Raw genomic sequence first — 14,888 nt, forward strand, 5'->3', positions numbered from 1 at the left:
TACAGCATTGCCTGTTGTGGCTTCCAAATAGGGTTGCCAACCATCCCGAATTTAGCATGACAGTCCCGACTTTTCAGTAAAATTCCCGAGTCCTGACATCACCCAGTCGGGATGGCCAAATGTTCAGACTTTTGAATTTTTTCTCTACAACAATCAATAATAAACCAAATTTCCTTCTTATAACATGCCTGACAGCTTGGCTGCACATTCTTTCTTGTCTTCTGTTGGATTCTCATAAACATAAAGGCAGTTTCATTTTTGTCATGGTTCTAGTGCTATTGTCTAACCGTTTACAGTATACCTTTATCTGTACTGGTAACCGTGTTGCAAGTCAACTGCGTACTGCACTTTTCTTGTTGTAAATCGTGACATAATAGGACTAAAACATTCGTGGCACTTTGTTGCAGATACGGCCTGGTACACTGCTTTCCTGTATCTTCCACCTTGCCAATACAATAACTGATTGCGCTGATGTCAAAGGGGTGGAAATGAGACGAGAGAGGGGTGCGCGAGGCTGGCGATGTGTAAGGCGATGTGAACAAGGCGTGCCATGTGGGGTGTGCGGCATAGAGGCAGGTGTGAAGGTGCGGGGCACACGAATTAATGCAGCGGCTCGAGTTTCTTTTCTGTTTCTACTTTTTTTTAAAAAAGAATTTTGCCTTACTTTTCCTTTCGGTGCACCCAGTAGGCAGATTTAATTGTTAAAACTGATAACGTGGCATGGGAGCACTGTAGTAAGCGGTTTATTTCACCAGCGAACAAACACAGAAGTTCACGGTGCAGCACATGTTCATTGTTATATCTGATGTATTGTTAAAACTGGCAGTGTTACAACTCGGTTCGATTGTATCGTGATATTTTCATAGAAACCCTTTTGGATGGCATCAGCACTTTTTTGTTGCATAAAGAAACAGCCTGTGAGAATGCTCTAAATGCTCCTGGAATCTGGCTTCCTTGCATAGAAGGTGCTGTGGCAGAAGTCAGTGCAGTTGCGCAACACTGTTCCGCGGACGTCTTCCTGTTTACGAGACTTCACCTGCAAACAACTTAAATTGACCTTAGCTTTATCGTTTTTAAGTTTTCTACTTCCTCTCAGCTCATAGATAACGATCTAGAAGTACGAAAAGCTGTGTTCTCAGGCTATGTTCTATTCTCTTCAAAAGCTTTTGCCTTAAACATTCCCAAAAAGTTTTAAATGCAATCTCCGATATGAATTACCAAAATCACAATGTCAGACCACTAAAAAAAAAAATGTAATCTATCTTTTTCTTTCTTTTTATTGAAAAAGTGCCATTCCCTGGAACCTTTTGCAGCTAAAGGTGCAGGAGAAGGCTAAGAAGTAGCTTACAGAGGGTGTCCATGTCTTCTGGCCGCTGGATGTCGACGGCGTCTCCCCAGCAGCAGTAGCTCCTGACTTCTTGTTCGGGGAAATGGCGTGCTCACTGACTTTTGGCACCCTCTTTTCCTGATGGTCCTCCGAGCTGTCTTCAGAATCCACTTTTCGTTTTTTCTTCGGTGTACTTGCCTCCTCTGGCTCTTCCTTAACTTCTGCTTTTTCAGCCTTGCGCTTGCCAGCACCACCCGAACGACTTTCAATCAGCTCGTACAGAGCATTTTCATCTATTATTTCCACCTTACACTCTTCTGCCTGAAATAAAATGACGAAGGAATGGAAAGCTCTTATATTTGCAAGAGAGGCAACGAGTGCATGAACAATGCAAGCACGAACTTCCAATATAAAAACCTCCTGCACACTATAGTGAAATCTCGATAATACCACATTTGCTCATGTAAGGGACGCCCTCGTGCAACATACCACTTTGGAGAGCGAAAATTTTGAGAAAAAATTTGACTAAGCATCACGCACACATGCACGTTAACTTTTGCAAGCAGCTGCTAGACGACACCATACTCCCTTTCCTAGATAGTAGGCTATGCTACAAAGGCTCTATGAAGAGACTTCTCTCACTGCTCGCATTCCCAATGAAAAAATAGTGCATGACATATGAAAGAAAAATTTAGGTATGCATCATGCAAGTAGATGCAACATTATGTCGCATACTTTTACATATAGCAAAATATAACATACATATTACACGAAAGGCATAGGAAACTTCAATCTATTTTGCCACCAAACAAGTGGGGTGATATGTTTCTGCAATTAGCCAGCAGAGCGCATCCCTTGCTCTCGCGACCATAACGCATAAAATTTCATGCCGACCTACTTGGGCTTCAATTTCAGAAAGTTTGTTTTGGCTGATGGTGCTTCACTTCTGCCCTGTGCTGAAGGAGCTGGGGATGCGGCTGGCGCATGAAAATGCACATGGCCTGTTACCAGCGAAACATTTCACACAAAAACTAGCATTAGTCGATCATGAGAGCAATAAGCTAATGTATGTGCGGCCATTACTCAACCAGTGCATTCTTTTAACATCAACCGCCTAGTTAGAACACATCGGTTTCGAGCTGCCACCCATACATACGAGGGAGACACAAAGCGAACACTGGCTAGCTGCGATGCATTTGCTAACTGCAGAACCGCATATATAGGTGAGAGATGTGAAAAGGGATACCACCAGAGAAAGATGAACCGAAAAGGCACTGCAATGTGCGGGAATGAGCGTCTACAACTTGTGCGGAACACTCTGCAGATAGCATGCACGCATGAAGCACAGTGCGCTGTTCACGGCCGGGAAGAAGCCTTCTCAGGATACACACACCAGAAAAAGCTTCAAATGGTTCGCCTCCGCTAATATCGCACCTGCCTCTCAAGGCGGAACGGTGCGTTGGAACCTTAGACGATAACCCTAGAAGTAATGCAATCCGAAGGTGACCATAGCCAGTTGGCTGAGTGAGGTAAAAGTCCTCAAGTGCCCGCATAGCAATCCGTCAAGTCCCCCCCAAAATGGCAGCGAGTGCTCATCGCCTCTATCTGTCATCTGCTAGCCAGAGAAATTCCACAGAGCAGCCAGACCAAAATCGTCCTGGCTGGTTCTAGCAGCGCACAGGTAGCCATAACCATCCAGCCCAAGTAAAACGAACGTGCTCTGGCTGGCTCTGGCAGCCTGCGGGTAGCCAGCGGTGGAAAATCAAAGAGGCTCACTGCAGTGAACTATAATAACCTATTTATATTCTAGTGTAAAGCCTCGGTAGCGGCACATTTGATAGTATGCAGTCCTTTTACGATTCTCCTTCGAAGAGAAAACTCACGCAAGACAAAGACGCTTCAAACACATTGCAGTTGGACAAGGTGGCCCAAGATGTCACTAACAGCGTGGCTACTGCCGTCCATGGCTCCGGTAACCCGGTAAACCGTAAACGGTAATAACACGCTACAACAATGACCACTCTAATGACTGAAGTGTTCGGAATCCAATAAAGAGATTCCCCCCACAGCATGCTAATCTTAAATGTGCTAATTACCTTGCGTATCTTGGCTGGGCCTGAGTCTCGGCCCGCAACAACGTAGGTGGTATTGCGGCTAACACTTTGCGTGACCTTGGCGCCGCAGCGCTCCAGCAGCTCCTTAGCATCATCACGCTCGATGCATTCCAACACTCCGGTCACCACTAATGTCACACCTTTCAGGCAGCCAGGAGCACCCTGCAGAGTTAAGATGCACACTTCAAGCCTCAGTACTAGGGCTGGGCAGTTGACCGATCACTAATATGTTTTTATCGCAATTACCCCTTAAGAGCAAGCTCTAGCTCAGGCCCAACTCTGGTGACGCCTGTTCAAATATACATGTAAAATGCAGAAATTCTTTTGTGGAAAAAAAAAAAAAAACCTGGACCGATTTGAATTAAATTTCAGTTTAGTTCACTTCTTTATTTCAGACAACGAAGTCCCGGATACAAGGGTAAAAGGCAGATGTGCTCTGCTTGGCGGAACCCCAGCACCCAACCTGTTGCACTTCTGATGGCAAGTTACATTCTAGAGACTGTATGAAGCCGAATTTTGATTTACCAGCACATTTTTTTTTACAGAAATTGTCAAAGATGGGTAATTCTGAAAAAAAAAAAAAAGATACAGAAAGAGATCAATCGTAAAGTTTACAAATTCGTGAACAGGATTAAGAACAGGTACAGTTAAACCTGGATATAACGAAATTGACAAATTCCTGAAAAACTTCGTTATAAAGAGGATTTCGTTACATGCAGGTTCGGCACGAAAATTTGAAAAAGAAACGCTTACCATATTTACTCGATTCTAACGCGCCCTCAATTGTAACGCGCACCCGTTTTCCGTTTTCGTCGAAGCACTCATCCTTGGAATGTCACACCAGGTACCGGATGCGTGGACGAGTGTCGCTTCGCACAAGCGCGAGGCATCGGAAACGAAGAGTGAGCGTCACGATAGCGTTGTAGCGTCGTATAGTGTTACAGTAGAACCCCACTGTTACGTTCCCGGGGGTTGCGTTTTCCCGGCTGTTACGCCGTTTTCGGCCGGTCCCGGCACAGCTCCCATAGAACCCAATGCATTGGTAACCCCGCTGTTGCGTCGCAACTGTGGGACCGTTCCCGCATCATACTTTGCTAACTACCACCCCGCGCCGGCCTGAGCGGCCATTTTGACTTTTCACGTCGCTTGGCTTGGTGGCTTGACGATGCCATTGGCCGCCCAAAGTGCCGGGGGCGACAACTATGACGTATTTTCGGTTTCCGCCAGCAAAAGTATGGCCCTTGAGATCCGTATTTGCTATATAAAGATGGTGTCTATGACGCGTTGTGGCCCTAAAATTGGTTTTGGCTCATAGATATTCCGTATAAAGTCCAAGGGCGATAACGCAGTCGCTGCGCGCCGTATGCAGTATGTGCGAGTGAAAACGTGCGAGGGGAGCCGACGACCACGTCTAAATCTCTCGCGCGAACATGAATAGATCACACTGAATGACTGCAGACAACGACTGTCAAAACGCTGGCAGCAAGCGCATATGCAGGAGCGGCGAAGGTACGTGCGGTCTATCACTTCAACGGAAACTGAGCGGCGAATGCACAGCGCATATAAAGGTCAGAGCCGTGTGGAGATAAGAGACGGTGCGGGCGAGCGACGAGCGCGGTTGTTGGCAGAGTAGAAGTGCCCCCCCACCGCTTCCTCCAGCTCTGGCTTCCCGCTTCCTTGCTTGCGCGTGGGAGATTGAGTGCGTTCGCTCTCCGTGATAGCGCGCGTCCCCGCACGCTTCCGCTCGGGCATACGGCGCGCGGCGAAGATTTTATCTATAAGGAACCACACGGCGACGGCAGAAATCTGGTTGAAGTGTCCATATAATTGCTATCGCAATAAAACTATTTCTGCACTCCCATGTGTTTAAATAGCAGACCCGAAGCTAAAACTGGGGTAAGGGATCGTCACTTTTGGGTAAGTGATCGTCACTTTTTGGCTCACAACAAGCTCTCTACACAATGTAGATGGTGGTAGACATTTTGTCATTATCCCTTTTATTTAATTAGATTTCCCACAATATGTTTGTGTCCCGTAAAAGAAGAGTCGTTAAGGTAGTTTTTTGCTGTCTTTTTTGTTAAAGCGGTTTAATCGGATCAAATCATGTGAGCAAAATCCACCGAGTGCCAGAATTCACACTGCCACTTCTCTTACTCAACAGCAACCAAAAGAACAACAGAGTGAGCTACAATGTTCATACTATAAGACCGCACCAGAATATGTCACAGGTCAAAAGCCACCCATGCATGCTGCACTTTTGGTGAGTGGGACAAGTGGACAACTTAACTGCAGGTGGGCTTATAATTGCGACTGAGTGAATTTTATGTGCTTAATATATATGTCCACTCAAGCAAGGTGTCAATGTGATATCGAATGTAAGCGTTGATTCAAGTAACACAGTTTCTTTTTTCTTCAAGAAATCATGTACGAAAACCATCAGTTTTGATTTTGTTTAGGCCATGTATGTAAACTCACAATTAACGGTAATCAAACAGTTGCAATTCCATCAGCTATGTATCATGCATGATTCCTTGCGCTAGCAGCGTAAGTGATTGAGGAACTGGACGACACATAAAAAAATCAGAGCCATGTCGACTGTACCTCTGGTATGTCTCGTGTTCCCAGCAACCTCGGGCCTTCCCTGTTGAGGTAACTCTGGTAGCTAGCAGCATTTCCTCTCCGAAAGGCAGGTGAAGTGGCAGCGGCCGGCTTCTCTTTCTTGGGTACCTCTTCCTTTGGAACGGTTAAAAGAAAACATTGACAGAGAAATGACTTTTTCAATGTCTACAGAGTAGCTCACGAAGCTGCCCAGCGTTACCTCTGAACCTACAAAACTCTAAGTACTGTTCTTTCCAAGCCAGATGAAATCCATGCAGCTCGCACTAACCAGCAACACTTTTCTTTATCCTAATAAACATGAACTTTTGGAAATAAAGCATACCTTAGAAGGTGCAGATCGTTCTTTCTTCACAGCTTGCTTGCCAGGCGTTGCTTCTTCAGTCTTCTTTAGCACTGTTCTTGAGCTTCCCTTTTTAGGTGTCAGTGCTTTCTCAGGCTTCTTGGACAAAGGGCTGGCAGAACCTTATGAAAAATTGATAACACTACATTAGAAAAAGGGTATTTTCTTTTAAAGAGCACAAAGACATATCACATGTCATTAGTCTGTCGTCAGTGGGACAGGAAATGCTAGTGCCGAATACACGATGTTCGATTTGAAGAAAGTGTTCCTTGAAAAGTACGAACATAGTTCTGAGATTTTCAACATGAATTTTCACAGGGTAGGCTAAAATATGTTAAATGTAACACATTGATTTTATGGTACAGTCGAATCTCATTAATTCGAACACACTTCATTCGAACTTTCATTTTCGAACTGACGCTATGGCCCCATCAAAGTTATGTGTATACCAATTGGCGAAAACGCAAAGTAATTCAAATGCGCAAGCATTTGCGATGGTTAATTCGAACATACCGCGCTCCGACAATGCTCTCAGCAGTGCGCCAAATCACGCGGCGGTGCTTCCGACCAGCATTGCTCTGAGCTCGCCATAGAGGAAAAGCTTAGGAGAGATGCCTCAACGCCGTGCGTGAAAAGAAAAAGAGGCGAAAATTTTACCCTCTCTCAAATGACAAGGTCACCGTTTCTGCGTTGCAACGAAACACGCGTGTACATGCCTCCCTCTCAGCCACGCGGACGAAATGCCAGTAAACCCTTCTCGTTCCTGCTTCCTCTATTTTCTGGTTCTGTGTTGACCTTCAATGCTGCAGTGCAGAGGGAAGCATTGGCGGAGGCCCGGTCAGTCGGCCCAGTCGCCCAGTGGCGTCGTCGTTCTTGGTGCCATGAGGGGCTACACGTTGGCTAGGCTTCAGAGGGTGCACGTTAGTTGTTACGTTTGCAAGTGTCATGGGGACCTGGGGCCTGTATCGCCCATTAAAGGACCTCAAAACGAAAGCGGCGATTCTGCACGAAGTCGACAAAGGCGCCCTTTGCAAGACAGAAATCGCCAAGACATGACATCACATCCGCAGAGTGCAGATGCTGGGTTAGAACTAGTTTGCAAGCTTCGAGCGATGTTTATTGAGTCGCTGCAAGACAAATGTGTGCAGGCGTCCTGTAATTTTAAATATGTGTGTGAATAAATCTACTGGAACTTTCAACTCATGTGTTAGCTAGGTACACATGCACCACTGCAGGTAAGTCCTCCATTCAATTAGCTTGCTTTAATTTGAACAAATTTTCGGGCCCCTTCGAGTTTGGATTACCGAGATTTGACTGCATTTTGCCATTTCAAAAGTGCAATAATTTTGTAAAGCACGAAACACAGTTTCCGAGATTTTCTTGTGTCTCATTTTTCCCAATAAAACTTATCATCATAAGATTGCGGTTGTGGTATATCATGGCTATTTAGTAATCGCAAATCAGTTCGGAGAAAATCCGCAAGGTGAAGGAAGTTTCGTGAAAGGTAAATAATGTCATCCACCCTACAACAGTACAAAGCTACACAGGAAACCCATATGGGTTTTTCGGAAAGCTTTGCAGTTGAAGAAAAGTTCCTTGCCACCATTTTTCGAACTGCCAGCCAACAGTCAGGTGGCAGCAGCTCAGTGACGCCAGTCATTGAGCGATTTCTGACCTCCGATTACTTGCTCATGCACACTTGCACACTTCCCTAGACCAGATCTCCTGAGGATTACTGCGAAACAGGGCAGGGGCAATTCTTGACACACTCCCCTCATCCTATCACTGCTGCTTAGTCGAGGGCAGATTTTTCAGGGGCCCACATAGGAAGGTTACCAATAGCATGCAGCGGAAAGTACGAAAAGAAAAGAGAGGCGCAATAAATAGGCCATTGCAATTAGCACTGCCTCAGCTCAGACATAAGTTCAGGGGCAATGGGGCAAAACAATCTAATATCTCCATTTAGGTTAGGTCATTTCCAAAAATTAGTTTGGAAGCATATTCCTTGCAAATGCAAGGCAACAGACTCATTTCAACAGGTTGCTCAGGTTTCAAGAAAACGTGTTCTAGGGCCCCTTAAACATGCACTTAATAAAGCACAGTACATTGCATTTACAATACGTTACAGTTTTTGCATTCAGCGTCAACTGAAATGTGGCTGTTGCAGATGGGAATCAAACCGGTGACCTCATGCTTTTCAGCAGAATGCCACAGTTCCTGAGTGACGATCAAAAGTGTCACAGGTGTCATCAAAGGACACGGGAGCATGAGCAATGTCACATGTTCATGCAGCATCAACAAATTGTGAGATCTGTGCAGACCTTGTGATTCAGCTTTTCGTTTCTCTGGTGTGCATTTCACTGTGGCCTTTTCCTTCTCAAGCTTCTGGCTGGGTTCTGGCTTCTGGACATTACCTGAAACGACGAGAATTTTTCATAATCTTTTTAAAACATAAAACATCATGTTCTTGACACTGTCATTAGAAGCTTTCTAAAACAATTAAGTTCTATTTATATGTGCAATTCATGCACTCGCACAAAATAGGAGTGACAGTGCAAGGACCGAATCAGTCATGCATCATGCGACAGGTGTTTGCGTTTGAGAGTAGATGACAACGTTATGACAAAAAAGTAATTATCACATGAGAGCTAGACGACCTTAGACACAACCTCCAAAAAGAAATATTGCAGCATCAAAGCAAACTTCTGTTTTCTCTGCAGAATTCAATACTTCCAGTACTGGGCCCCATTATATACAATGCAAACACCACTCCTACCTTTAGACGGTGATGCCTTTCTTGCAATGGGACTCTCAGCTGGTTTTCCAGATTTCTGGGACCTCTCAGAGTCTTTGATGGTCTTCCGGGGGCTTGAACGTGTGGCCAGCTGCTTTTCCTAAAACAATGTTTGACATCAAAGTGAGACAACATGGGAACCTTGTTGTACCTATTGCACCTTTTTGGAGTTTCAATGCAGATTTTGTTCAATACAGAAGCAAGGGGTGACAAATTTCAGTAAGTAAAGGCATGTTAATGCAGTAAGTATATAGTATTCACTGATTTCATGATTCTTTTAATAATCTTGCATTCGGATCACTCAAATATTTTTTTTTTTAGTCCCACAAAATCCGATTAAACGAGATTTTACTGAGACCACAGCACTAACAACAATTTTACACAATACTACCTCGCTTAATGGCACATTTTAAAATTTCAAACTTTCATTGACTGATGCAGTTGGGATTGTGGTTTCAAACATTCGTTCCTGCACTTTTTAAAACGTCGCCGCCACTGGTAACCGAAATGACAAAGTGGCCTTTCTATAGACCGAATGTTGCCAGCAGAAATTATGGGACACTAAAGGCATTGCTCACCTGTGGCTTTTCATCCAGCCTGTCAAGTGTTTTCTGGAAATCGTCGTCATCATGAGACTCCTTTGCAGTCGAAACCTGCAAAATGCGTGATATGTGTCAGAAGTTATTACAAAAACATTGTTGAGAACCTTCTATAGAACTCCCAGCTCCCAATGTGCATTCGTGGGCAGAGTGTAGTAAAATTAACTCAGCCATGTGCTTTGAATGTCCCTCTATTTACCTCATTAGGTGATGAATTAATGTCTATTGCTGGAGAAAAATTACCTGTTCCAAGATATTTTCAGGAAACAAAGAATTAACAGTTAATAACAGCTATCATATGATCTCTCTACAGCAACCAATTCCCACTGCACCCAACAGGCCACCCTAATTTCAAATAGCTGCCCACAAGTGTGTATTAGAAGAGGTTTCATGGTTGTCTCTGTGCTAGTTATAGGTGTTTTGAGAGGCCTTAATCTGTGCACGGTGGCTACAAGTGTGGTGCTCCCATGCACGTGGAAGCAGTACTGTGACATGGAGCCATTCAGGAACAAAGTGCTCACAGTACATCTTGCTGTGTTTTAGCTACAATTGTGCGTGTGCGTGCATGTGTTACACAACACACGCACAAACTCAACACAAACCAAAAAAAAGTTGCACCTTCATATGCCCGTGTCTGAAGCAGATAAGTGAAAGTATTGTCAATGTTTTCCTCTTAGCTCTAAATTACTATTTACTACCCTACAACATTTATAAAATTATTTTTCATAAAATTTTAAAATTTCTTGCCACTAACCTGAAAGTTGGCAAAGCTGTTGTCAGTGGTGTAAAATATATTCAGTAGCTGGCAGAAATGTTCAGCTGAACAAACGTCACAGTGTTGTGCGTGCGTGTAAAGATGGCTGTCACACTTGAGGCATGCACCAGATAATAATAAATTCTGTTACTTCCGACATTTGTGAACGACTAAAACCTAGCTAAGTTAATCGAAGCGTGAAAGTACAATAATGCATGTCTGTCACAGCAGCCAGTGTATGAATGGAGTAGAAAATTCAAACAGGTGTGATGTCTGTGAAAGATGCTTGTCACCCGGGTCAAGCATATTGAGTTGTGACACCAGAGCATGACAATTGGGGTGCTCGTAATGCCCATGTGACAGCTGCGACCATTCAAGGCCTCCACGCTGAGTGTATACCACATTCTCCTACCCACCAGATGTTGCAATGAGCGGTTAGGAGGAACGTATTCCCCCCCCCCCCCCCCCCAATGGAGGAAATATGTTCAATCAGATGAAAATGTGCACCAAGCGTGACTGGTTGGACAGCCAAACAAAATCCCCCCCAATTTTGTTCAACAGGAATTCAGGCCCTCTGCAAGTGCTGCAAACTTGTATTGAGCAAGGGAGAGATTACGTATAAAAATGAGACTAAAGTGTTCTTTATTCACTCAATAATTTTTTTTTAATTTAAGGTTTTCATACGACTGAAATTTTCATCACCTATGGTACCTCGTATTACACACCAAAGATCTGGCTGCTGCCTGTGATCAACTTAACCGAACATTTGTGTTCTTAACTTAACCGAACTTTTTTGTGTAACTACATTGATGTTCCTGTTTTCATTTTCGTTGGCAGAAAACAACTCTGCTGTGCAACATCCTTCAAACAAGTACCTTGTGCTTCTGTGAGCATGTGATATACCTGAATCTTGCGCCTATAATAAAAGTATATGTATACATGAATGCAAGTATGCATCCTTTCTTCTTTGATCGAGACTGCTCTTATAAATGGCTGGGCAAAATGTTACCGCTCACCCTGAATCATAATGAACGCGAGACATAGGAGCTTCATTAATGTTGAATGCTCCCCGTAACAAAACATTTTGCAAGCCTCATTAGCTATACTATAGAAATGATGAGCATATATACAAATGTGACCGAAATAATGCTCCACAAGTACATGCTCACACTAAATAAAATACGGAGGTGTTTAAGGAGAGTATGCACCTTTTTCGCTTGAGCCGCCTTGAGTGACAACTTGGAGGCGGGACTCAAGGAAGCACTTGTGAAGAAATCATCAGCAGAAACGGGCACTAGTTTCTGACTTGGAGGTTCCTTGCCATTTACTTTCCTTACAGGCTTCTTTGGAGATGCATCCTTTGAAACTGCAGTCTCCGTACGTTCGGCAGGCTTCAAAGCCACTGGGTCTTCCGAGCCTTGAAAGAAAAGGTCAAGCTAATGACACGCAGGGCTGCATGCAATGCATTACATAAGAAAAATTACACGCCCCGAGCCTCAGCAGAGCCACGCAATACGTTACAGCATTTTCGAGAAATAGCATTTGACACACATACCAGGTGGCTAAGAGGCAAAATCAGACGAGAGAAAAATAAAATTGTAGGCCAGTGCTGGTGTGCGGGGCTGGGTTTACAAACCCTTCACCGAAATGACAACACAAGCAAAGTGTGGCTTTTCCCGTTACATAGATGCATTGATTTATTTATTTTTTACCTCACCGTACAGTATGTAAATAGTTCCATTCCCCCTGCTTATCCTCTCTCCTCGTCTCTCTAAAACAGCCTTCTCTAACCTCCTTAAGGAGAGTGAATATCAGTAAACATTATTTGAGGTCACAGACCAGCAGTGTGTTTAGTCCTTGGTTGCCTGCCTGTTGCTTTGGACTGCCACATTTGCACTAACACAATGCGAGTTTCTTATTCGAAATTTTGCAGCCTCAGAACACACTTTGTGTTATATTAATGCGATAGTGTTAAGGGCCCCGTGTCGCAGAAAATCCGGCGTCAGCAACCGGCGTGCGATGTAGGCGGGTGGCGGAGAAAATCATCCCCAACCACGCAGGCCCTCTAAATATATTTAGGTATATGCATGTGCCACGCCTTCATATATGACGTGCGGTATGTGCGGGTTATATTGCCACCCCATTCTATCAGTAATGTTGCTCATACCTAGTCTCACATTCCTGATAAAGCTATTTCTCGGAATTTTGAGAATGACAATCCACAAACAAATGTCATGAAACAAAACACCCACAGTGCATGCCTTTTATGTTAAATCTTCTCAGACTGAAATATTAAAAGGGTGAAACAAACACAGGAACCTGAAAAAATGATGTAATTTCTTTGGCGCGGTTGTGCACTATCTCCGGGCTCGGCCCACGCAAGAGGCTGCGTTTCTACCAGAAAGCTCGCCTATGTGCATAGCGTTTGCTGCCAGTGTTTGCCAGTAACCATTATGGTTGCATAAGCTGCAGTCGTCAGGAACCGTGAGAAGCAGTCAGGGATCTTTGAATGCTATCGCGTTCCACTCTTAAAAGCGAAGCTTAAGCATCTTCCTAAATGTTTCGGGCTTGTGATACGTGTAAGCACATAACAAATTTCTTCATCCGTTTTTTTTGGAGAGATCGAATGCTCATTGTATTCATGATTGCGTTATTCACATGCAAATAGAGTAGTTTTCCTTTTAATGAAAACAGACAGTTTGTTGCTATTTTGGGGCAATAATTAAATAGCAAAAAAAAAAAAAAAAGCATTGTCAGCCATGAAATGACACACCTACCTTCATCAGAATCAACAGTTACAGCTTTACATTCTTTGGCTTGCTTCTTGGCCTTTTTGGGGATTGGTTCTTCGTCTTCCGAATCTGAACAAAATGAATATAATTCTTTTTTCAATGATTTAAAAATCATTTAAAAGCTTTTAGAACTCTCTGTTTTAGTACTTTCTTGAGAGACAGCGGCATCGTAAGACTACATGCAGCTCATGCACATGCAGTTTCATTCAGAGCCAACTAACCGGAATCAAGCATGACAATCCTCTGCCGTGGCTTTTTTCCAGATTCCTTCTTTTCCTAAAAAGCAGGGAAATCGAAAGCAGGCAAACTGAAGTCTATTTAGGTGAACACATGACTGTGGACGTTAAGACGTTGAGAATAAATCCATGAAATCAGTGCAAGTTTATATAAAGGACTCACAAAAGTCTGTACTTCCACATTGATAGCGCCAACAAAAGAGAAACAATTCCTTGAGTCTCGTCATTTTTCTCATGTCAGTTTGCGAACTAATCGCAGCCTAGTTTGAACAAAAAAAGCTTGGCTAATTCGGAGCGCGAACTGCTAGGGCAAAAGCTAAGGCACGAGAAGAGAAAGGACACAGCGCTGCCATCTCTTCTAGTACCTTAGCTTTTGTCGTAGTAGTTCGCGCTCCGAATTAGTTATGCTTCCATACTAACTGACCTATTTTTCGCTTGTGAAGAAAAGCTTAATTTATCTTGCCATTCCTGTCTGATTGAACATAACCAGACATTTCAAAAGAAAAAAAAGAAGAGACAGCTGTTCTGTGTACGTACCTTCGCGGACACTGGCTTGGCCGGCTCATGTTTTTCTTTCTTCGGAACTTTCACAGGTGAAGTTTTCTTCTCCTTCTTTTCCAAGGCCTTCGGTTTCGCAGGCTCTTTCGCCGCTTTCGTCGACTGTTTGGACTTGCTTTTCTCATCAGGTTGTCTTTTTGTATCATCAGCAGCTCGCTTCACAGGCGCTGGCCCAGAAGAGGTGAAGAACTTGCGGATGTCCTGCAGTTGAGTTCCCGTTAGTAAGCGCAACAGCTAAAATTTGGCGCTGAAATTCGACTGATGTGTCGAGGAACATTCCGTTGAATTATTTCACCACAGACACATTTAAATTCGAGAACCTTCCGGCGACCCTGAGCATACAGACGCATGCAATCGACATGCCGATGATGCTGTTTTATAGGACATGAGCATTTCAAGTCGTTTCTTGCCGCGACCTTGCCGCGCGCGCTGAATTCCGAAGTGCGATTGACTGTCACGATTCGCACGACGGAACTGTTAATTCAGCGTACTGGCTTTTTGACATCGCTAAAAGGCGTAGAGCGGGAATACAAACCATTATTAAGCTTGTTGTTTGTCGTACGGCTGCATCAGAAAATCGCCGCGGTATGGTTGGTTTTAACGCGGGAACTACGAACGAAACAAGCTCTCATTTTATGATACCACCGCAACAAAAACATCACTTCGCGCCATGCTTCGCGCCATGTCTTGGGATCGGTTGCCAGCACAGCTCACGAAACTTTGGATTACCTCGCTGACTCTTCGCGAAAACCTAG

General features: G+C 44.1%; 1 protein-coding gene across 1 annotated transcript in view; it reads right to left on the reverse strand.

Annotated features, from left to right (window-relative positions):
* LOC119446165 (replication factor C subunit 1) overlaps window positions 1-14,849 on the reverse strand; it is a 45,678-nt gene extending 30,829 nt beyond the window's left edge. Inside the window, exons 1-12 of the mRNA XM_049663954.1 lie at window positions 14,669-14,849; window positions 14,113-14,334; window positions 13,561-13,615; window positions 13,325-13,408; window positions 11,756-11,964; window positions 9,773-9,847; window positions 9,177-9,294; window positions 8,722-8,814; window positions 6,383-6,522; window positions 6,043-6,174; window positions 3,424-3,603; window positions 1,349-1,648 (exon numbers count right to left, since the gene is read on the reverse strand). Of these exons, the coding sequence (XP_049519911.1) occupies window positions 1,349-1,648; window positions 3,424-3,603; window positions 6,043-6,174; window positions 6,383-6,522; window positions 8,722-8,814; window positions 9,177-9,294; window positions 9,773-9,847; window positions 11,756-11,964; window positions 13,325-13,408; window positions 13,561-13,615; window positions 14,113-14,334; window positions 14,669-14,671 (1,611 nt within the window). The 5' untranslated portion in view covers window positions 14,672-14,849. The remainder of the gene's footprint in view (window positions 1-1,348; window positions 1,649-3,423; window positions 3,604-6,042; window positions 6,175-6,382; window positions 6,523-8,721; window positions 8,815-9,176; window positions 9,295-9,772; window positions 9,848-11,755; window positions 11,965-13,324; window positions 13,409-13,560; window positions 13,616-14,112; window positions 14,335-14,668) is intronic.
* Window positions 14,850-14,888: the final 39 nt, after the last annotated feature.

Source organism: Dermacentor silvarum, chromosome 3, assembly GCF_013339745.2.
Source record: "Dermacentor silvarum isolate Dsil-2018 chromosome 3, BIME_Dsil_1.4, whole genome shotgun sequence".
NCBI classification, from domain to species: domain Eukaryota; kingdom Metazoa; phylum Arthropoda; class Arachnida; order Ixodida; family Ixodidae; genus Dermacentor; species Dermacentor silvarum.